Raw genomic sequence first — 23445 nt, 5'->3', positions numbered from 1 at the left:
ATTTATAGTTAGTCAGCTATTACTTAAAGGGATATGACACCAAATTATTTTCTCTTATGATTCAGATAGAGCATGTGATTTTAAGCAACTTTCTATTTTACTCCTATTATCAATTTTTTCTTTGTTCTCTTGCTATCTTTATTTGAAAAGCAGGAATGTAAGCTTAGGAGCCGTTACCCATTTTTGGTTCAGCACCTGGGTAGCGCTTGCTGATTGGTGGCTACATTTAGATACCAAGAAAACAAAGAAAAATTGATAATAGGAGTAAATTAGAAAGTTTCTTAAAATTTCATGCTTTTTTTTCCCAAAAACATTTAACCTTTTTAATCGCTGCTTTATAGAACATTTAATATCATTGTACTTAAAGGGACATTAAACACTAAATACATTTCATGCACTTCACTCTAATTATGGGTGCTGACAATTTGGAACCTAGGTTTCACTGCAAGTATCTGAAGAAGGGTTGCTGCACATATGCAAACATATCAGCACTGGAATGCCGTGAAATCTAGATTTCGACTAGGGGGAGATGGAGAAAAACCTCCATATTATGCATATAAAATGCATTTAGTGTTTAAAGTCCCTTTAATTGTTAGTATGTAATGTTTAAATAATTATAATTCTTACTATCTTATAAACTTGTGTACATTTTGGTAGCTTTGGTACCTGCGTAAAATCAAGGATCTAGCAGATAATAGTTTCAAATTGTTTAGATTCTAAAAGTTATCTTATGTTCAAAACTAGTATAATTAAATGTTCATCCTTTTTTAGGCTTTCTATGCCGTAATTTTAAATAAGGGTCGGCTGGAAGTTCACATCTCAGGAGGTAAAGAGTTCAGAGAATCCCGTCGAATAACCATCAAACCTGAGACAGGAGAATTCTTTGATGGCAAAGAACATTCAATTAGAATTGAAAGAGCAAGAAAGTATGTAACATCTATCTGAACTTATGCTATATCATGTCTTTCTGTGATTACATTTAGCTTCAATTTTCCATATTAAACCTTGTTAATGCTGTTTTGATCTCAAGCAACAGATGGCTATGAAGACAAATATATGGTATGTTACCATGTTATAGTTTTATTATTAACCCCTTCATTACCATGAACTTCAGAGAAAAGCTTGCCCAGTGAATTTTAAGCGTTTGTGCTGTCCCTTCATATATACATGAAAACTGTATATATACTTAAAGTAGACAACACAGGGTATTGATGTAAGCCAATTTTGGTATATTTGATGCTCCTCTTTGGCAACCAGCTACGATCATAGAAAAAAATTATTTATTTTTCTCGCAAACTGGGTTTCTCACTGAAATTATTTACAAACTACTACAGTCATAAGACAAATTGTTGTAAACGTTTCTCTGGAATCCCATTTTTTCAGACATACATGACTTTGCCTTTGGTTTTTGGTAATTAGAAAGCTGCTATTTGCAGCTGCGCACTAAGCAGTGAAGGTGTTAATCAGTTAGTGTATAGATTACACTCCCACCCCCGATACCCACCTAATCTCTCCCAAACACCTCTCTTCCCTACCCATCCCCACTGGTCACCCTGATCTTAGGTAATAGCTCTCTAACCTCTCACTCCTTTCTGCTATAATTATTACTCGCAGCCAGTCTGTCAGTAACAAATTACTTGTTTTTTTAGCTAATTTTTTTAAATGTTCTCTTTATTATTTTCTGTAATGTAGGGCCACCTTGCACCCACCTCATCTTCCCCTCAAAGCTATTAATGTAGGGTCCCACCTCCCCTCCAAACATCCTTTTTCTGTAGTGTAGGTCCCCATCCCTCCCTCTCCCCTATCTAATTCTTTCTCCGTAGTGTAGAGGACAGAGGGACAAAGACGCAGACAGTGCCACTCTCAGTAACAATCCGGCGATCTGGCTTCATATGGTAAGGGGTAACAATCAGTGCTCCCTTACCATATGAAGGCAAATGCCTTCTGCCCCCAGTGGCAGTCTTAGCTGTCTAAGCTGACTTCCTGGCTCCATATGCTGGGAGGTATGCAGTGGGGGTCGCACCATGTGCCACAGTGATGGACATAGGTACTGTAAATTGTACCTATGTCCAGTTGGTGCAAGGGATTGCATTTATAAATAGACAAGATTCCACACGGTTATACACTTGTAGATTACATATCTGTGTATCTGAAGGAAACAAAAACAAGAAATAAGTCATCTCTTGAGCACAACGTTGTAGACTTCCTTTAATTTTTATTATTTATTTGGCCCCCTTTTCTTGCAAGCCTAAAAAAATATGTATTTTCGCATTCTAAAATCTGAAAGAGCATGCACAGACTTTACAAGTCTAACCTACCATGTCCTTAATTGCAGTTTTTTATCTTATGATTTCTGCTAAAGCAAAACAATGAAGATTTTTTTTAACACAATGACAGTGGTAAGCCCTGTCATCTCCATATTTAGGTTCCTCCAATTAACACAAACATTTTTTTTTCTTGTGGGCTATGTCACTTTACACCAATAAAATTGTGGGAGTTTTTTTTATCAGCCAGTGAGCTTCTGTAACACTAACCAATTGTGTGCTTACTGTTAGGTTAAATTTTAAAATATACAGCTCTAATATAAACATGCAAAATAATTCAACATGTTTAAATAGAACGCTGTTGTTTGTATTATAGAATCTTTTTCAATGTAATATCATTTTAAGAGGAGGAGACTGCAGAGGTGGACTGGACTGGGGACAGGCGGTCTTTGGTAGTGGAATTAAGCCTGGTGCAGGTGCAGTGTCTGGCAGTTTCATAGGTGTACCCATGGTATGTGCCTGGTGTGCACAGTAAAGCAACACAAAGGGCATTAAGGTCTTAGAGGCATATATTATAAATGTCCCCACCACCTGTCTCACCCCCTTCAATAACGTCATGGACACAGTTCTTTGGCAAAACATTTTGGAAAGGTTGCGGTTTTACGTAATTGCCAAATTTTCAATTCACCTTTATTGTAGAAAAATTCCTTCAGAACGGCGTAATCAAGACAACCATAACAATAAACCATCAAAATAAAGTAAATGCACCAGCATTAGCCATGAACCTGTGAATCACATATCAGGTGATGACCACAAATCTCTGTGGCACTGCACCAAAGGGCAGCAGGGAGAACCCACTGCATAGCAAGACCAGTAACTTGGCCACTGAGACCACACTCCAGGCCATGGTATGCCACAGGATCCTCCCACCCCTTCACCGCAACTCCTATGTGCCAGGCCCAGTTTTACTGTACACATAACCACAGATGAGCAAAAAATAAACAGCTGCCTTTAATTACGGCCATCCGCTAGCATAGACCAATATGATCAACTGTTAACTTTTGGCTGCAGCTGCAAGGTTCCCATAAGGGGGAGCATGGGCTATCTTACAATGATTTGAATAAATAGCCAACATCAAGCCCATAGCCATGCCACTGCCGCTCTTCTCCCGCTTGTGACCTCTCCTGATACTCTTTCTTGATAACTTTATCCAATTCTAGGGTGGAAGGGAGGTAAAAAGCAAAAGGTTATTATAAATCACTTCCTGGCTGCTGTTCCTTATATGCCCTGGTTTCCCCCTTCCCTTTGTATACCTATACCTATAACACCAGGTGAGCCAAAGGTCACTTCCACCCTATTGGGAGTGACCTCTGGTACACACACAAAACTTAACTCATTCCTGCCACAGGATCCCAGACCTTAATTTTCTCCCTTCACATTCACTCGGTACAGTTGTATATGGCCCTAGAGGCATGCATTATAAATGTCCCCACCACCTGCCTTGCCCCATTCAATAATGATGCATACATTTCTTTGGCAAAAAAATTGGAAAGGTCATGGTTTTAATTAATAACCAAATTATCAAATTACCTTTATGGCAGAAGCGACCCAATCAAAGCAACTACATCAATAAACTATCAAAATACAATAATATACCAGCATTAGCCATGAACGTGGGACTCACTTATAAGGAGTTGAACACAAAACCATTTGGAGTGGCACCAAAGAGAAGTAGGTAGAACCTACAGCAAAGCAAGCACAGTAGCTTGACCACCAGGATCATACTCCAGGCCATTGTATGCCACAGGATGCTCCCACCTCTTTACCACCGCACCTACGTGCAATGCCCAATTTCACTTCCACCAAAAAGATAATTTAGCTTCACCATGACCATGCCTTACCTCGATCATCCCTTCAAGCATATTTCTGATGTCAGCCAAGAACTACTCATTGCCACTATCACTAAGCTGCACCCTATCCAGTCTAAAGAGCTTCTTCCTCCTTGCCATGATCAATGAATGTTATAGGATGGCTACCCTGATTTTTCTAACTGCCATGGTTGCTACCTGGTTAATCCTTTTCCTGGATATGTTGCCTTTTGAGTGTCTTTATTCCTCCAAAACATTCTCAAAATAATGTTCAACCATACTACTTTCAACTTACGCCTTGCCAGCTTAAGCTAACATATGATAGCTCTAGCAAAGGCACCAAGCCTATATCATTCCCACAAGTTTTACAACAACTTTTATGCATTTAACATAGGTAAGAGTTAATCTAAGTAAAGACTCTTAAGGACCAAGATATCAATATGTAAGTAATGTAAGAAATATACTTCTTATAAACTGTAGTTGCTGGAAAGTCCTATGTAAGTTCAAAGTAGAATTAACATTGTGTAGGTATTAAGACTTCTTGTGCAACAAACAGTAAAGATAAAAGTACTTGTCTCAGATCTTTAAGCAAAGTCCCAATTGTAAGATTGGTAGCTATCAGTACTTATCTTAGGCCTTTGGCGTGGTGCAGGTAGTCATCTGAACAAGCATATATTTCTACAAGTTCAGCCACCAAGTGAAAATAGCCAATCCATGTGTCCTCCTCTGCTGGTCTGATACAACTTAGTGCAAAATCCTGTGATGAACAACTTCCGTGTGCGAACCTGGTCAGGCGAGTAAGCCCTCCAGTCTCCACCGCAGGTAATGTCCTCAGTGGATGGTCGGGATCCTTCGTTGCCATTGGCGTGTAACTCTCCTCACCAACACAGGAACTACTTCTGTCGTCAGCTCATACATCGCATACGATAAGCTGCAGATCCTGGAGGAAGGGGTGGCAAGTATAGGCTGCACCAATCAGTCAAAGGACTGTCAACCTTGATAACTATTTGGCACGGCCAATAAACTGAGCATTATTTAAGCCTTTGGCTCCAGTTTTGTTTCTGCCCTTAAGATATCACTATATCATTCCCACCCAGATGAATAATAATATCTGGGTACCCCCATCTTAGCCTTGCCAGTTCCCACTAACTTGTCCCACTTCATTCTCCTTTTACCAATTCACATCAAGCTAGCCTTTTTGTGGGAAAAACCTAGATGAGCCCCTAGTGATGAAGCTGCAGCTCTTGTGTGTGCTAAGTGGATGGATGAGTGCTCCACAATCCACACTCAACGCTCTGCCCAAAAAATTCAAATAAACACAACATGTTAACCCACAACAATTAAAACAACTTTTTTTTAATTTCTTAACCCCTTTCCTCAATCTTTTATATATGACCTATATGCACCCGATTTCCACCTTCCTATGTTCTTAATGTCTTACACTGAGCAATCTTTACCAGCTGTGCTAGTAGCTTCCCCTATCCTAAATTAATGGGGTGCAAAATAACTTATGCCAGCCCAGTCAGTTAACTTTATTCTCCAGCACCTCTCTTCTCCATCCCCTTTACCACTCCCAATCTGCCAAAGAAACAAAAAGCAGTGTTCACTTCTCTCACCTTTGGCGTAACTCTCTTGAATGCCTGCCACATTAATTGCGACAAAAGCATCTGCCACTAAGTTATTAACCTCAGAGATATGTCTCACTTTAAATTCGGATATTACATTTCAAACATATGAGTACAAAATACCTCAAATATCTAACCAGTGGAGCAAATTATGCATATAAATTGTTCACAGCCTCAACCACACTCTTGTTATCTGACCAGCAAGCTATTTTTTTATTCACAAGTAAAGATCGCTGCTCCTTAACTAGTCCACCTGCTCTGAGGCAGCAGACAGAAATCAACCCGCAGGGAATTGACACCCCCTGCTAGCGGCCGTTTGGCCGAGAATCTACAGGGGGCGGCATTGCACAAGCAGTTCACAAGAACTGCTTGTGCAATGATAAATGCCGACAGCGTATGCTGTCAGCATTTATCGATGTGCGGCGGACATGATACGCTACATTGTATCATGTCCGCTCGCACTATGATAAATTGGCCCCCATAGCTCCACTGCTACAATTATTGGGAATAGTTCCAATAAAAACAAATCCTCCACCCACCCATTAACCTTCCATTCCTCTGGCCATTCTCCTAAATTCCACCTGCCCTGCAGATTGGCACCAAATCCTGAACTGCCTGCTGCGTCCAAGTACAGCTCTATTTCTGTTGCAAATACTTCTTCCTCTCAATCCCAACCCCATTGAAATTGATCAAAAAACTAACCCACAATCCCTCATTTCACCAGATATTCTTACCATGTGTTCTGACCTTTTTGCTCCTTTTGTTCCTATCTCCAGCCTCCTTTTAAAGATCCTACCCACTTGGAATACTTTGCGTGCAAAGTAAAGGACCCCCAGTAGCCTATGCATTTAACTAAGGGTTAATTTCTTCCTTTTGAAGGCATCTGAAATCAATTCTCTTGCCTTTTTAAATTTATCCACTAGTAACTCACACTGTTCTTTTATTGAATCTATTAGAGCCCCTATAAATGCCATACTTGTCTCTGGACCCTCTGACTTGTCAACTGCCCCTGGAACACCAAGTTCCTCCAACATGCTTCTTACCTTTTCTTCAACTATTCATACACCTTGTTCCCTGCCTGCCCAACAACCTTAAAATCATCCATGTAGTGGACAGATAACCAATAAAGAAACAAATTAAACGTTTCAAAAAATGATCAAGATACAGAACAACCCATCAGTAAACATTTATCAATGCAAAACTTTCCATTAAGCTCACATCCCATTAGCTTAAAGCTCTGAGGGTTCAGCTGCAACAGTCCAAATGTTGACTCTGTGTCTATTTTGGCCATCAATGCCCCTTTTCCTGCAGTCTTCACCAGCTTTACTGCACAATTAAATGACTGATACTCCACTGTAGGGTGCTGCTTAATCAATTGTGTCATTGAATGACTTCTCCCTGGGTTATCACAGATGCTGTATTTTTTTTTATTTGCCATGCTCTTTCTTTGGGACTACTCGAAGAGGGGACACTACCAGGTCTACAAAGGGCTTCTCATTGAATGTGCCTGTCTATCTACCCAATTGTACTTTCTTATCCAGCTTCTCTTGCAAGACCTCTGGCAATTCAGCCCCTGATTTTAACTTCCTTGCCTTAGCTGTCCAGTAACTTCTGACCAAACTGGAATGGTCCAAAAATGTTACTTATAGCCTAGCTGCATGTTGCCCCTCCTAAATTTTACATCATAATCTTTCCAAGAGAAGCTTCCATATGTGGTATAGAACGTTGTGATTGATTTACCTCAACATCCCTTTCACAGAAAGAAAAGACTGCATAAATTAACATCACTTTCGCCCATTCTGAGAACAGGAAAGTCTGTCTAGTTTTCTAATTCTTAAAGGATTACTTTCTGTTATAATTTTTAAGCTAAACAACTAACATATTAAAGTTAATAAACATTAATTAAAACCTTCTTTTCTCTTGTTAAGTGTATCCAGTCCACGGATCATCCATTACTTATGGGATATTAACTCCTCCCCAACAGGAAGTGCAAGAGGATTCACCCAGCAGAGCTGCTATATAGCTCCTCCCCTAACTGCCATTACCAGTCATTCTCTTGCACCCAACGACTAGATAGGATGTGTGAGAGGACTATGGTGATTATATTTAGTTTTATACCTTCAATCAAAAGTTTGTTATTTTATAATAGCACCGGAGTGTGTTATTCCTTCTCTGGTAGAATTTGAAGAAGAATCTACCTGAGTTTTTACTATGATTTTAGCCGGCGTAGTTAAGATCATATTGCTGTTTCTCGGCCATCTGAGGAGAGGTAAACTTCAGATCAGGGGACAGCGGGCAGATTAATCTGCAAAGAGGTATGTAGCAGCTTATTATTTTCTGACAATGGAATTGATGAGAAAATTCTGCCATACCGATATAATGTAAACTCAGCCTTAAATGCAGTAGCAGCAACTGGTATCAGGCTGTCATGTATGTATATTTTACACTTCAGTATTCTGGGGAATGGCACTTCACTGGAATTATACTGTGTGCATAAGACTTTAGCCTAATTTGCAGGGACTGGCAACAGGCTCTTTAATAACACTTAATTTATGTTAAACGTTTTTTGCTGGCATGTAAAATCGTTTCATTTTCTGAGGTACTGGGTGAATAAAATGTTTTGGGCATTATTTTTTCCACTTGGCAGTTGTTTTATTTAATTTATGACAGTTTACTGATCTCTCTCACTGTTGTGTGTGAGGGGGAGGTAAAAAAATTCAGTCAGAAGCTCATTGTATTTCCTGCATGATCCGGTTCATCTCTACAGAACTCAGGGGTCTTCAAAACTTGTTTTGAGGGAGGTAATCATTCACAGCAGAGCTGTGAGATTGTAGTTGACTGTGATAAAAAACGTTTATTTCTGTAACTTTTTTTTCTGCTATCAGGGTTAGTTATCCTTCGCTAATGGGAACAAGCCTTTGCTAAAATTGTGTTTTTTACAAAGATTTGATGCTATAACCTTTCAGTTTATTAACTTTCAACTGTCATAACTCTTTCTGTGCTTCTTATAGGCACAGTACGTTTTCATATTATAGTAAATTACTTGAAAAGTATTTCCAAGTTGCTAGTTTATTTGCTAGTGTGTTAAACATGTCTGATTCAGAGGAAGACATCTGTGCTATATGTGCTAATGCCAAAGTGGAGCCCAATAGAAATTTATGTACTAACTGTATTGATGCTACTTTAAATAAAAGTCAATCTGTACAAATTGAACACATTTCACCAAACAACGAGGGGAGAGTTATGCCGACTAACTTGCCTCACGTGTCAGTACCTGCATCTCCCGCTCGGGGGGTGCGTGATATTGTGGCGCAGAGTACATCTGGGCGGCCATTACAAATCACATTACAGGATATGGCTACTGTTATGACTGAAGTTTTGGCTAAATTACCAGAACTAAGAGGTAAGCGTGATCACTCTGGGGTGAGAACAGAGTGCGCTGATAATGTTAGGGCCATGTCAGATACTGCGTCACAACTTGCAGAACATGAGGACGGAGAGCTTCATTCTGCGGCTGACGGTTCTGATCCAAACAGATTGGATTCAGATATTTCAAATTTTAAATTTAAGCTGGAAAACCTCCGTGTATTACTAGGGGAGGTGTTAGCGGCTCTGAATGATTGTAGCACACTTGCAATACCAGAAAAAATGTGTAGGTTGGATAAATATTTTGCGGTACCGTCGAGTACTGACGTTTTTCCTATACCTAAGAGACTTACTGAAATTGTTACTAAGGAGTGGGATAGACCCGGTGTGCCGTTCTCACCCCCTCCGATATTTAGAAAGATGTTTCCAATAGACACCACCACACGGGACTTATGGCAAACGATCCCTAAGGTGGAGGGAGCAGTTTCTACTTTAGCTAAGCGTACCACTATCCCGGTGGAGGATAGCTGTGCCTTTTCAGATCCAATGGATAAAAAGTTAGAGGGTTACCTTAAGAAAATGTTTGTTCAACAAGGTTTTATATTGCAACCCCTTGCATGCATTGCGCCTGTCACGGCTGCAGCAGCATTTTGGTTTGAGTCTCTGGAAGGGACACTTGAATCAGCTCCATTAGATGAGATTACACACAGGCTTAAAGCTCTTAAGTTAGCTAACTCATTTATTTCAGATGCCGTAGTACATTTAACTAAGCTTACGGCTAAGAATTCCGGATTCGCCATTCAGGCGCGCAGAGCACTGTGGCTAAAATCCTGGTAAGCTGACGTTACTTCTAAGTCTAAATTTCTTAATATACCTTTCAAAGGGCAGACCTTATTCGGGCCCGGATTGAAAGAAATTATCGCTGACATTACAGGAGGTAAAGGCCATGCCCTGCCTCAAGACAGAACCAAACCTAAGGCTAGACAATCTAATTTTCGTTCCCTTCGGAATTTCAAAGCAGGAGCAGCATCAACTTCCTCTGCTCCAAAACAAGAAGGATCTGTTGCTCGCTACAGACAAGGCTGGAGACCTAACCAGTCCTGGAACAAGGGCAAGCAGGCCAGGAAACCTGCTGGTGCCCCTAAAACAGCATGAATTGAGGGCCCCCGATCCGGGAACGGATCTAGTGGGGGGCAGACTTTCTCTCTTCGCCCAGGCTTGGGCAAGAGATGTCCAGGATCCCTGGGCGCTAGAGATAATATCTCAGGGATACCTTCTGGACTTCAAATACTCTCCCCCAAGAGAGAGATTTCATCTGTCAAGGTTGTCAACAAACCAAATAAAGAAAGAGGCGTTTCTACGCTGCGTACAAGAGCTTTTATTAATGGGAGTAATCCATCCAGTTCCACGGTCGGAACAGGGACAAGGGTTTTACTCAAATCTGTTTGTGGTTCCCAAAAAAGAGGGAACTTTCAGGCCAATCCTGGATTTAAAGATCCTAAACAAATTCCTAAGAGTTCCATCGTTCAAAATGGAGACTATTCGGACAATTTTACCCATGATCCAAAAGGGTCAGTACATGACCACAGTGGATTTAAAGGATGCTTACCTTCACATACCGATTCACAAAGATCATTACCGGTATCTAAGGTTTGCCTTTCTAGACAGGCATTACCAGTTTGTAGCTCTTCCATTCGGATTGGCTACGGCTCCGAGAATCTTCACAAAGGTTCTGGGTGCTCTTCTGGCGGTACTAAGACCGCAAGGAATTGCGGTAGCTCCGTACCTAGACGACATTCTGATACAAGCTTCAAGCTTTCAAACTGCCAAGTCTCATACAGAGTTAGTACTGGCATTTCTAAGGTCGCATGGATGGAAGGTGAACGAAAAGAAGAGTTCTCTCTTTCCACTCACAAGAGTTTCCTTCTTGGGGACTCTTATAGATTCTGTAGAAATGAAGATTTACCTGACAGAAGACAGGTTAACAAAGCTTCAAAATGCATGCCGTGTCCTTCATTCCATTCAACACCCGTCAGTAGCTCAATGCATGGAGGTGATCGGCTTAATGGTAGCAGCAATGGACATAGTACCCTTTGCACGCCTACATCTCAGACCGCTGCAATTGTGCATGCTAAGTCAGTGGAATGGGGATTACTCAGACTTGTCCCCTACTCTGAATCTGGATCAAGAGACCAGAAATTCTCTTCTATGGTGGCTTTCTCGGCCACATCTGTCCAGGGGGATGCCATTCAGCAGGCCGGACTGGACAATTGTAACAACAGACGCCAGCCTACTAGGTTGGGGCGCTGTCTGGAATTCTCTGAAGGCTCAGGGACAATGGAATCAGGAGGAGAGTCTCCTACCAATAAACATTCTGGAATTGAGAGCAGTTCTCAATGCCCTTCTGGCTTGGCCCCAGTTAACAACTCGGGGGTTCATCAGGTTTCAGTCGGACAACATCACGACTGTAGCTTACATCAACCATCAGGGAGGGACAAGAAGCTCCCTAGCAATGATGGAAGTATCAAAGATAATTCGCTGGGCAGAGTCTCACTCTTGCCACCTGTCAGCAATCCACATCCCGGGAGTGGAGAACTGGGAGGCGGATTTCTTAAGTCGTCAGACTTTTCATCCGGGGGAGTGGGAACTTCATCCGGAGGTCTTTGCCCAAATACTTCGACGTTGGGGCAAACCAGAGATAGATCTCATGGCGTCTCGACAGAACGCCAAGCTTCCTCGTTACGGGTCCAGATCCAGGGATCCGGGAGCGGTTCTGATAGATGCTTTGACAGCACCTTGGACCTTCGGGATGGCTTATGTGTTTCCACCCTTCCCGATGCTTCCTCGATTGATTGCCAGAATCAAACAGGAGAGAGCATCAGTGATTCTAATAGCGCCTGCATGGCCACGCAGGACTTGGTATGCAGATCTAGTGGACATGTCATCCTGTCCACCTTGGTCGCTACCTCTGAAACAGGACCTTCTGATCCAGGGTCCCTTCAAACATCAAAATCTAATTTCTCTGAAGCTGACTGCTTGGAAATTGAACGCTTGATTTTATCAAAACGTGGTTTTTCTGAGTCAGTTATTGATACCTTAATAGAGGCTAGGAAGCCTGTTACCAGAAAGATTTACCATAAGATATGGCGCAAATACTTATATTGGTGCGAATCCAAGAGTTACTCATGGAGTAAGGTTAGGATTCCGAGGATATTGTCTTTTCTACAAGAAGGTTTAGAAAAGGGTTTATCCGCTAGTTCCTTAAAGGGACAGATTTCAGCTCTGTCCATTCTTTTACACAAACGTCTGTCAGAAGTTCCGGACGTTCAAGCTTTTTGTCAGGCTTTAGCTAGGATCAAGCCTGTGTTTAAAACTGTTGCTCCACCATGGAGTTTGAACTTAGTTCTTAATGTTTTACAGGGGGTTCCGTTTGAACCCCTTCATTCCATTGATATCAAGTTGTTATCTTGGAAAGTTCTGTTTTTAATGGCGATTTCCTCGGCTCGAAGAGTCTCTGAGTTATCTGCCTTACATTGTGATTCTCCTTATCTGATTTTTCATTCAGACAAGGTAGTTCTGCGTACTAAACCTGGGTTCCTACCTAAGGTGGTCACTAATAGGAATATCAATCAAGAGATTGTGGTTCCATCTTTGTGTCCTAATCCTTCTTCGAAAAAGGAACGTCTGCTACACAATCTAGATGTAGTCCGTGCCCTGAAATTTTATCTACAGGCAACTAAGGATTTTCGACAAACGTCTTCCCTGTTTGTCGTTTATTCTGGTCAGAGGAGAGGTCAAAAAGCTTCGGCTACCTCTCTCTCCTTTTGGCTTCGTAGCATAATACGGTTAGCCTATGAGACTGCTGGACAGCAGCCTCCTGAAAGAATTACAGCACATTCTACTAGAGCTGTGGCTTCCACTTGGACCTTTAAGAATGAGGCTTCTGTTGAACAGATTTGCAAGGCTGCAACTTGGTCTTCTCTTCATACTTTTTCCAAATTTTACAAATTTGACACTTTTGCTTCTTCGGAGGCTGTTTTTGGGAGAAAGGTTCTTCAGGCAGTGGTTCCTTCCGTATAAAGAGCCTGCCTGTCCCTCCCGTCATCCGTGTACTTTAGCTTTGGTATTGGTATCCCATAAGTAATGGATGATCCGTGGACTGGATACACTTAACAAGAGAAAACATAATTTATGCTTTCCTGATAAATTTATTTCTCTTGTAGTGTATCCAGTCCACGGCCCGCCCTGTCACTTTAAGGCAGGTAATTTTTCCATTAAACTACAGTCACCACTGCACCCTATGGTTTTCCTTTCTCTGCATGTTTTCGGTCGAATGACTGGTAATGGCAGTTAGGGGAGGAGCTATATAGCAGCTCTGCTGGGTGAATCCTCTTGCACTTCCTGTTGGGGAGGAGTTAATATCCCATAAGTAATGGATGATCCGTGGACTGGATACACTACAAGAGAAATAAATTTATCAGGTAAGCATAAATTATGTTTTATTCACCGATGATGTCACGTTATCCTGCCCACTATTTTCAGCACTGCATGTTCAAAATACTTAAACCAATAACTTTGTGTTTAAAGCACCATTTTGAAACCTAGGTATTGTAAACGGATTGGTACAGAGCAAAGGATACCCACGGAGTGGGTTTGGAAAACAATTAAATTTGCAGACAAGATTTCTGATATACGGTAGAGATATGTTAATGAAATGCTATTGATAAAAAGCGTATTTGGGATAGTTAATTAGTAACAGGCATAGAAAATATTTACTTACAGTGGCCCTTTAACTGTTTTCCTCCCTTGATTTTAATGCTACCACCTCTCTGGTGATCTAAAAAAATATCAATGTATTTACCTTTCTATGCCCTGATTATAACCTTGGCCTTTAAATGTGTTGTAAGGTGGAGTAATCTGGTCCATGCCACTTTATCATCTGTATTAAATTCCCATTAACTATCTAAGCTATATTCCTCAGACTCCTTAGCTTCCCCTTTTCCTTTATTTGTATAAATCTTTTTAACCATCTTTAATATCCTCCTAATGTCGTCACCCTTAACCTTTTAATCTTCAGAATCACATTTTTAAGAGCTGTCTAAGTCTTTAATTCTTCGACAAATTATTTTCTTGACTTAGTTCACTGTCTGTCTGCTGCTCCTTTTCCACCCCATTAGTGGTCTTTCCTGCTTCTGCTGGCCCAGGCACCGGCTGCACTTTTGCTTCCTGAGAGGCCGCTGCAGCTCCTTCCTACTGACTTCACTGCTTGTGGCTTTCTCACTTACTGTTGACTTCTCCGCAGGCCCAACATTCAAAATAGTTCCCTTGTCCACCTCTGAATTAGTCAAGTTAGTTTAAATTGTCACAGCAATAACAGTATTACAATTAACTTATTGTATGTTGCCATTATTAAGAGCTGCAAAAGCTGCACTAAACCTGTACGGGGTCCAAATTGGAGGCATGAGGATGGGCAGGAACAGTATAATTCACAGAGTCTACCCTGACATATGTATTCTGTTCTAAGTCCCTAATTATCTAAAGGTTCCCCAGGGCCCCTCTCTGATGACTTTACCCTCTTCTGTGTCCAGGGGTCTTTGTAATCCCACCCATATCTATTTATATGACCACTTTGCCTAGACCTTTCCTCATAATCACTGTAAAAATGTATGAATCGCAAGGCATACTGCCGGTTTAACAAGGGCCGCTAGGACTTCCCATGGGAAAGCCCTGCCAGGATGGTCCCCACACTTTTACCCTCTAAAACCTGTGACATTATTTTCCCCCACATATCTTGCAGCCAAGAAATGCTATTCATCCCTCCAGTAGGCCAACGACCAGACCCGTAAACATTTAAAGGCAGCAGCGCCCATAGAAAATCTTGTGATGAGATTTCCATCTGCGCTTGCGCAGAAGATGGGGCAGACCGCATATATGTGCAACAATGTTGGGGTGCGGGCATGCCAAATTGACATTATCATTATAGGCCACAACCAGGAAGGGAAGTAAGGGTGAGGCACGCACACCTGTACAGGCCGGCACCATATTGGACATGTTTTTGGGGCTAGTAACAACTGTTCCCTGCCCCAACGGGATCTCAGGATAAATTGACCGGGGTGGGGAGAGGAATAGGACAAGGGTGCCTATGCTGCTGCCAGCTTCCAACATCAGGCCAATCTCCACCTGTGACGTAAGAGCTGAAGAATTGGTCGTTGCCTACTCCCTGCTTTTTTTTATACCTATACCTATCACACCATGTGAACCAGGAGACATTCCTACTCTATTGGGAGTGACCTCTAGTACACACACAAAGCTTAGCCCAATCCTGCCACAGGATCCCAGACCTTAATTGTCTGCATCTACACTGCCCTATTCACTGGCAATGCTGTGCCAGGTGAGCCCAGTGACCAATTTACTGTGCCCTCAACAGCCTGAGTTACTATAGCTGTAGGCTGCCCTGAATGAATGCTTTAGAAGGGGGCCACAAGCTAATTTAGGGGCTGCTACCAATGCAGATCAGCAGTAAGGAATCTGCTTTACTTTATTATTTCTTATGTGTTTTACTTCAACAACTTTTTCATATAAAATTAAATATAACATTATGAAAGTGGGTTTCTATAGACGAACCTTTGGGTTGCCCCCTGGAACAAAAATAGCCAGTCTTTCCATTAAGTAGAGGGAGAAGCAGAGACAAGTACGTGCATGCATTTTATTTCCCTCCTCAGTTTAAGGAAGTTTACTATGAAATCTCTCAAGTGTGAAATCAGCACTAATAAAGTTAATTGACTTTTTACTGGAATTTGTAATCCCCATTTCATAACAGCATTGCAACACACATTTATGTAGCTGTAAAATACCTCTAATACAGTGATTGTTCCATTCCCTTTCATTATACTTAACTGTATTGTGTACTGTAAAATTCTCTCTCCTTTTATGTGTTTTCAGTGATCCATTTTACCTGCTAGAGTGTATTCAATTGTTTACAAATAGATCCTTAACCTTTATTTTATCAATTGTAATAGCTGAATTTGCTTGTCTAAACCACTACATATATTGAAAATTTCAGGACTCCCAGATGGGATTGGGGTACTAAAATTATAATTTTTATATTGCTCTAAGTATTGGGTTATAGTGTATACAGAAATAAGAAAGGATGAGGAGTTTCTGTTTAGAGACAAATAAAAGATAAGGTATGATTTCCCTGCAAGCTCAGCCCATTTGTATGGGTTGTGTTATTAAATAGCAAATATATATATATATATATATATCATATACAAAAATACATCTAAAGGAGAAATGAATCATACAGTTTATACTCTGTAGTTTAGATCTTATGTTAATGACATTAAGGGGCCGATTTATCAAGGGCCAAATGGCTCCTGATGGCCCTGTTTCTGTGCCAGAAACAACAGCAGTTATGAAGCAGCGGTCTTATGAGGCTGCGGACATCAATCCGCCTGATCCTATACAATCGGGTTGATTGCCACTCCCTGCTAGCGGCCAATCTGCAGAGGGCGGCATTGCACAAGCAGTTCACCAGAACTGCTTGTGCAATGTTATATGCCGACAGCGTATGCTGTCAGCATTCAGCGATGTCTGGCCGATGCGATAAGCTACAGCGTATTATGTCCGCCAGACATTGGTAAATCAGCCCCTAAGTATAAAATATAGTTTAAAAATATAGAAAAAAAAAAGGACTAAACGTTTTCCACTAGGGGTTGGATTTTCCAGCAGTAGTACAACCAATCAAAAACACAAAATCCACCCTAACAGGGCATATGGGGCCAGGGCATTCATAGTTTTGTTAAATGAATGAACTAATACATACATACATATATAGACACTCCTTTATTTCAAGTGCTTCACTCTGAGTAAATCCAGTTATTGCAATGCGATCATGTAATGGTCATTTTCATTTAACTGAACAATAACATGCTGTTCCCTTTTATTCTGAACTGTGATGCTAATAGAATAGGGAACAATGCAATTACTTCTCTAAGATTAAGAAAATTGTTTTTATTTCTCTCTAAAGATAAACTGATCCCACTTTCAGTTCAATATGTGTCTCTGTTTGATCCCTACAGTGAGGATTTTCAAAAGTGTTGATTCTGTTTTCAGCTAAAGGGGAAACGGCTTGGACCAGGAAATATAAAATGCAAGCAGATGTGTCCCCCATGCTGTTTTAAACCCACAGAGTGTAATCATGTTACTTAGCAATATAGTACAACTCTTGTATAGAGCCAAAGTCATTTCACTTTTCTCCACAGTGCTTGTTACATGCAAAACAGATAGCAATATTACTTGTTTATGATAACAGAGATTCTGTTATTAAGTGAATATTTTACTTTTTAATTTTGCATCCAAGCAATACAAAGCTGGTTATTTTCCTGCTAATTTATAGCAACTTTTACATTTAAAACCAGTAAACTGCTGTAATGTTCCCACTGTGTTAACAGATTTCAAACATTAACATTCTCTGAATAAAATGTTATATACGGAAAAAATTATATATCCATTATTATGATGTGTTCATTTTTCTTGAATCGTCCTGTTTTAAGAGATTTTGGAATAGTGTTTGTTTCTTAGTTTTTATTTTTTTAAAGAGACTTTATACACAAATAATTTTCATATAATGAAATGCAATAGACACTATTATAAAGAATAATATCTACAGATACTGATATAATTCAGTATAAAACCTTTTAAAAACTTACTTAGAAGCTCCCAGTTTAGCACTGTTGGTGAGGTTAGGCTGGGACACCAACTGAAAGGGGCTGGGAAAGCAAGAAGTGCTGACACTCCCCCCTCCCCTGCATATGAAAAGACTCATTACACAAACAGGAGCAAGCAGGAATCTGTAGACATCATCATACATCTGATACTTTGGGGCTTGGTTAGGAGTCTGAAAATCAGCACAATGTTATTAAAAAATAAGCAAAACTATACATTGTTACATAAACATTCCCTGATGTGCTATATAAATGGATCATCTACAAAACATTTATGCAAAGAACCATCTAGTGTACAATGTCCCTTTAACTTTAATATATTTTTGTTGTTTATTTGTAAATGATACCCATTATTAATATGAATACCCTTTGTTTATTTTCCTGCAGTGCATTCACTGTGCAAGTGGATGAGGATAAAACGCAAACACTAAGATTGCCGGCTAGTCAGATCATAAATGTGAAAAAGCTCTTTGTAGGTGGCGCACCCCCTGATACACAGTTTTCCCTATTTAAGAACATTGATATACCACCATTTGAAGGATGCATATGGAACCTTTTGATTAATTCTGTGTAAGTCTTTACCTTATATTTTTTTTAATCTAGAGTATATTATTTGTTTTAATCTAAAATATATGAATCTAGATTTAAATACACACACATATACCGTATACCCACATATACACACACAAACATACACACACACAAACACATACACACACACATATACAGTATACCCACACATACACACACATATACACATACAGACATACACACACATATACAGTATACACACATACAAACACACAGACATATACAGTATACACACACAAGCATACACACACACATATACAGTATACCCACACATACACACACATATACAGTATACCCACACATACACACAAAAACACACACACACACATATACATATACCCACACATACACACACACATATACAGTATACCCACACATAGACACACACATATACAGTATACCACCACACACACATATACACACACAAACATGCACACACACACATATACAGTATACCCACACATATACACATACAGACATACACACATACACATATACAGTATACACACATACAAACACACACACACACATATACAGTATACACACACAAGCATACACACACACATATACAGTATACCCACACACACACACACACATATACACACACATATACAGTATACCCACACATACACAGTATACCCACACATACACACAAAAACACACACACATATACATATACCCACATATACACACACACATATACATATACCCACACATACACACACACACATATACAGTATACCCACACATACAAACACACATATACAGTATACCACACACACACACACACACATATACACACACAAACATGCACACACACATATACAGTATACCCAGACATACACACACACATATACAGTATACCCAAACATACACACACAAACATACACACACACATATACAGTATATCCACACAGACACACACATATACACACACAAACATACATACACACATACAGTATCCCACAAAAGTGAGTACACCCCTCACATTTTTGTAAATATTTTATTTTATCTTTTCATGTGACAACACTGAAGAAATGACACTTTGCTACAAAAGAGCTGCAAAAGTGAGTACACCCCTAAGTGGAAATGTCCAAATTGGGCCCAAAGTGTCAATATTTTGTGTGGCCACCATTATTTTCCAGTACTGCCTTAACCCTCTTGGGCATGGAGTTCACCAGAGCTTCACAGGTAGCCACCGGAGTCCTCTCGACTCCATGACAACATCACGGAGCTGGTGATGTTAGAGACCTTGCGCTCCCCCATCTTCCACTTGAAGATGCCCCACAGATGCTCAATAGGGTTTAGGTCTACAGACATGCTTGGCCAGTCCATCACCTTTACCCTCAGCTTATTTAGCAAAGCAGTCATCGTCTTGGAGGTGTGTTTGGGATCGTTATCATGTTGGAATACTGCCCTGCGGCCCAGTCTCTGAAGGGAGAGGATCATGCTCTGCTTCAGTATGTCACAGTACATGCTGGCATTCATGGTTCTCTCAATGAACTTTAGCTCCCCAGTACTGGCAGCACTCATGGAAGCCCAGACCAAGACACTCCCACCGCAATGCTTGACTGTAGGGAAGACGCACTTGTCTTTGTACTCCTCACCTAATTGTTGCCACACACGCTTGACACCATCTGAACCAAGTTTATCTTGGTCTCATTGGACCACAGGACATGGTTCCAGTAATCCATGTCCTTAGTCTGGTCGTCTTCAGCAAACTGTTTGCAGGCTTTCTTGTGCATCATCTTTAGAAGAGGCTTCCTTCTGGGATGACAGCTATGCAGACAAATTTGATGCAGTGTGCGGCATATGGTCTGAGCACTGACAGGCTGACCCCCCAACCCTTCAACCTCTGCAGCAATCATACGTCTATTTCCCCAAGACCACCTCAGGATATGACGCTGAGCATGTGCACACAACTTCATTGGTCGACTATGGCGAGGCCTGTTCTGAGTGGAACCTGTCCAGTGAAACCACCGTGCTGCAGCTCAGTTTTAGGGTCTTGGCAATTTTTTTATAGCCTAGGCTATCCTTATATAGAACAACAATTCTTTTTTTCAGATCCTCAGAGAGTTCTTTGCCATGAAGTGCCATGTTGAACCTCCAGTGACCAATATGAGAGTGTGTGAGAGAGAACACCAAATTTAACACACCTGCTCCCCATTCACACCTGAGACCTTACGCTAACGAGTCACATGACACCGGAGAGAGAAAATGGCTACTTGGGCCCAATTTGGACATTTCCACTTAGGGGTGTACCCACTTTTATTGCCAACGGTTTAGACATTAATGGCTGTGTATTGAGTTATTTTGAGGGGACAGCAAATTTACACTGTTATATAGGCTGTACACTCACTACTTTACATTGTAGCAAAGTGTCATTTCTTCAGTGTTGTCACATGAAAAGACATAATAAAATATTTACAAAAAAGCGAGGGGTGTACTCACTTTTGTGGGATACTGTATACAGTATACCCACACATATACGTACACATATACAAAAATACACACACACAGATATACTGAAAGAAGCTATAGAACACATTAATGTCATCAAATAAAATGTATGCTTTCAGATTAACACTTATATTTTGTGGCTTTCAACCATGAGGTCCTTTGATCATAACTGGAAAGTTAAGTGTCCACATGACAGAACACAAAATTAGTTCTCAATTTATAATTAAAAAAAAATATATATTTTTGTATCATCATGAGCCTGACAATACTGAGTAACATAGAAGTTATATTTTGTCATTTTGATTTTTTTATAGGCCAATGGATTTCGCTCAGCCTGTTTCATTTGAGAATGCTGATATAGGACAATGTCCAACGCTCTTACCAGATGGAATCCACGAGGAGGAAGGAGACAGAGACAGAAATGCAACACAAGATTTAGTCTTACCTGAGCCTGGACTTGAGAGGCCAACTGCTTCAGCAAGAATAACCCCAATCCCACCTACTGTAAGTATACTTCTTCTATATCTTTACTCATTCTGTACTCATTTATCTGTATAAAAAGTCATAATTACATTTGTTTGTGCTGTATTTTGCGAACACAAAACCTACCTTTCACTTTGCAACAGACAAAAGGGCAATCAGTAAAAAAAAACATTTTTTTCTTTTAAATAAGTTGCACAGAAAGATTTACCCTGTATACTAGCTGAAATCCAAAATCTGGCAAAAAAAAGTCCTTGCATCGTTAAAACATTATCTAAAGAAAAACTCCAGATATAAATTGTATATTATCAAAATCTTTGCAGTTAAAGGGACAGTATACACTCATTTTTATATAACTGCATGTAATAGACACTACTATAAAGAATAAGATGCACAGTTACTGATATAAAAATCCAGTATAAAACTGTTTAAAAACTTACTTAGAAGCTGTCAGTTTGGCTCTGTTGAAAAGGCAGCTGGAAAGCCCACTGCAAGTGGGAAATAAGACACTCCCCCTCCCCCTTCTTTTGCATATGAAAAGACCCTTTACACAAACAGGAGCAAGCTAGAGAAGGTAGCTGAGCGTATTCACATAAAACTTTGGGGCTTGGTTAGGAGTCTGAAAATCAGAGCAATGTTATTTAAAAATAAGCAAAACTAAACATTTTTTTAAAAAAAAAACTTCATGGACTATATAAATAGATCATCTACAAAACATTTATGCAAAGAAAAAATGAGTGTATAATGTCCCTTTAAGCAAGCCCTCAAGCTAAACATTATTTTTACTATAAAATCATACATTGTAAACAATAGGTGACAAAATATTAAACCAATAAATGATTTTCACTATGATCTTGTTCAAAATATTTTAATATTCATTTTGCACAACAGATAGTTCTCAGGAGATTGTCTTTATGTTGTAAACTTAGTTAAAAGGAATCAGAGAAATTCATATGCACTTCATTAACTTTTAAAGCAGAAAATAATTTCACAGAGGAAATTTAGAGGACAGTTACTGTCCTGAAGTGAAAGGATTAGGAGAATTATATGAAAGGATATTAAAAGCAAGTTGCAGATACAAGAAATGAAAAAATGCAATATGTGAGTTGTGAAAATGTTAAGTAGGAAAACTATGAAAGTAAGGACATTATTTCATTTAAATGTTAAATATGAAGACTAAGGGTCCCATTTATTAAAAGCTGGACAGTCAAAGTGCACTACTGGGAACCTGTCTGTTCAGCATCTCGGTGAGCTTGGCTGCTTGAGCAATGTATGGCTGTGCAAGGTAAATTGTTAGATGTTTAACTTTGCCTTACTGTTGCTAAAAATATGGCCTGTTATGTTTTATCTCAAATGAATAGCTAATATTATTATCATTATTATTATGGATTAGGGCCTAGTACTGCAATCTGTAGAGCATTGTGAAGAGGCGAAGGGCAGAAACGTCCTGTATCAGTTACTGAGGGCCATAAGATTTCCATGATTTCAAGATTTTTTTAAGTGAAATCCAAAGGAATTTGATTATTAAATGTGCACTCAAAGGGCCAGATTACAAGTGGTGCAATAAAAGTTACGCACGTTACGAGAAAAGGGGTTACTCGCGGCTGTTTGCGCTTCAGGTTGACTGCTTGCATTACAAGTTGAAAGTAAACGTGATCGCTTGAGAGCAATTGCGATTAACGCTAGAATGATTACCGCATCCTCGGAGCTCTGGTTAATTGTTTTGCAAAACAAAAAAGTGTCACAAAACATATTAAAAATACATTAAAGTACAGTTACACTCATAATTACATCTAATAAAAATTGAAAAAAATATTGTACAAAAAAGTTATAAGGGCTCAAAGATATGAGGTCTCAGGTGTTCGGGAAAATAAAAAGGCAAAGAGCTTTAACATTGAGATACAGACATATACATGTCTAAATATGTTTATGTATGCATATAGATATTATATATGTCTATATATGTGTACATATGTATTTATAGACATATATACACATTTAACACATAAATACATATGTACACATATTGTATATAGACATATATATATACAGGGAGTGCAGAATT

At 39.8% G+C, this 23445-nt stretch overlaps 1 protein-coding gene across 6 annotated transcripts in view; it reads left to right on the top strand.

The window, feature by feature from the left end:
• Positions 1-23445, top strand: part of LAMA2 (laminin subunit alpha 2) — a 1406020-nt gene that overhangs the window by 1318906 nt on the left and 63669 nt on the right. For all 6 annotated transcript variants that reach the window (XM_053710700.1, XM_053710701.1, XM_053710696.1 and 3 more), the window contains 3 exons: positions 772-926; positions 18237-18419; positions 21215-21404. In XM_053710700.1, the coding sequence (XP_053566675.1) occupies positions 772-926; positions 18237-18419; positions 21215-21404 (528 nt within the window). The remainder of the gene's footprint in view (positions 1-771; positions 927-18236; positions 18420-21214; positions 21405-23445) is intronic.

The sequence above is a fragment of the Bombina bombina genome, chromosome 4 (assembly GCF_027579735.1).
Source record: "Bombina bombina isolate aBomBom1 chromosome 4, aBomBom1.pri, whole genome shotgun sequence".
NCBI classification, from domain to species: Eukaryota; Metazoa; Chordata; class Amphibia; order Anura; family Bombinatoridae; genus Bombina; species Bombina bombina.
Note: the sequence above shows the minus strand (reverse complement) of the source record. Positions and strands in the feature narration are given on the sequence as shown.